The following is a 1,411-nucleotide window of genomic DNA, read 5'->3' as shown; positions in this document are numbered from 1 at the left end:
CCCCCCCGGCCCCCGAGCTGCTCCCCGCGGCGCGCCGCCTGGCACCTTCCCCGCTGTTGGCGCCGGGGACGTGCACGGGCGCGTTCGCCCGCGGGCGCTGACGTCCCCCCGCGCGTCACCCGTGTGTGTGTCCCCCCCCTGCCCCCCCGGGGCCCACAGGGAGGGCGAGGAGTGGCAGCGGCTGCGCAGCCTCGTGGGCCGCCTCCTGCTGCGCCCGCGGGCGGCCGAAGCGTACGCGGGGCCGCTGGGCGCCGTGGTGGGCGACCTCCTGCAGCGCCTGCAGCACCTGCGGGACCGCCACCCCCAGCACCTGGTCCCCGACGTCGCCGCCGAGTTCTACAAGTTCGGGCTGGAAGGTGGGTGCGGACGGGGCAGCGGGGGCTTCCCGGGTGTCCCCAGGGACCTCCCGGGGTCCCCCCCCTCCATTGCGGTGTCTCACTGTGTCCCCGCAGCGCTCCCTTTGGTTCCCAAGACGTCCCCCGTGTTCCCCCAGGGACTCCCGTGTCCCTCAGTGTCCCCCAGGGTGCCCCTCGCCCACGCCACGTCCCCAAGGCCTCCTGTGTCCCCGTGGTGCTCCACGATCCAGTGGTGCTCCATGTCCCCTGTGGCACCCCGTGCCCCGAGGATACCCCACGTCCCCATCGTGTCCCCAGGGCTCCCCGTGTCCCCAGAGCTCCCCATGTCCCCAGAGCTCGCCGCGTCCCCACCTCACAGCCCCCCCGTGTCCCCTGCAGGCATCTCCTCCGTCCTCTTCGAGTCGCGCCTGGGCTGCCTGCGGCAGGAGGTGCCGCAGGACACGGAGGCCTTCATCCGCTCCATCAACACCATGTTCGTCATGACGCTGCTCACCATGGCCATGCCCAAGGCCCTGCACCGCCTCTTCCCCAAGCCCTGGCGCACCTTCTGCGAGGCCTGGGACTTCATGTTCGCCTTCGGTGAGGGGGCGCCGGGGGGCGGGGGGGGGACACACGGCGCTGTCACCCAGCCCCGGGGCCGCTCACGGGGGCTTCACCCTCCCCGCAGCCAAGGGCCACGTCGACCGGCGCGTGGCCGGGGCGGCCGAGCGGCTGTGGCAGGGGGAGCCGGCGGAGCACAAGTGCCTGACGGACCAGCTGCTGCGGGAGAAGGTCCCCATGAGGGACATCTACGGCAACGTCACCGAGCTGCTGCTGGCCGGCGTGGACACGGTGGGGGCGGGGGGGACGCAGGGGGGACGGGGGGGACGCGATGGGGACGGGGGGGACGCGGTGGGGATGGGGCGGAGGTGGTGGGGACGGGGAGGTCACGGCGGGGACGGGGATGGGGTGGACGTGGGGACGGGGTTGACATGGTGATATTGGGGCGTGGGCGTCCCCCCCCCCTCGTCCCTTCTGACCCCCCCATCCCACTGCAGATCTCCAGCACCCTGTCC

At 73.8% G+C, this 1,411-nt stretch overlaps 1 protein-coding gene across 1 annotated transcript; it reads left to right on the top strand.

The window, feature by feature from the left end:
* Nucleotides 1-157: 157 nt before the first annotated feature.
* On the top strand, nucleotides 158-1,408 carry LOC118158979 (25-hydroxyvitamin D-1 alpha hydroxylase, mitochondrial-like; the record flags this gene model as incomplete). Its single annotated transcript, XM_035313632.1, has 4 exons — nucleotides 158-356; nucleotides 735-935; nucleotides 1,024-1,187; nucleotides 1,394-1,408. Coding segments are annotated over 4 exons (579 nt in total), but the record flags the coding sequence as incomplete, so codon positions are not given.
* Nucleotides 1,409-1,411: the final 3 nt, after the last annotated feature.

This window comes from Oxyura jamaicensis, unplaced genomic scaffold, assembly GCF_011077185.1.
Source record: "Oxyura jamaicensis isolate SHBP4307 breed ruddy duck unplaced genomic scaffold, BPBGC_Ojam_1.0 oxyUn_random_OJ62828, whole genome shotgun sequence".
NCBI classification, from domain to species: Eukaryota; Metazoa; Chordata; class Aves; order Anseriformes; family Anatidae; genus Oxyura; species Oxyura jamaicensis.
Note: the sequence above shows the minus strand (reverse complement) of the source record. Positions and strands in the feature narration are given on the sequence as shown.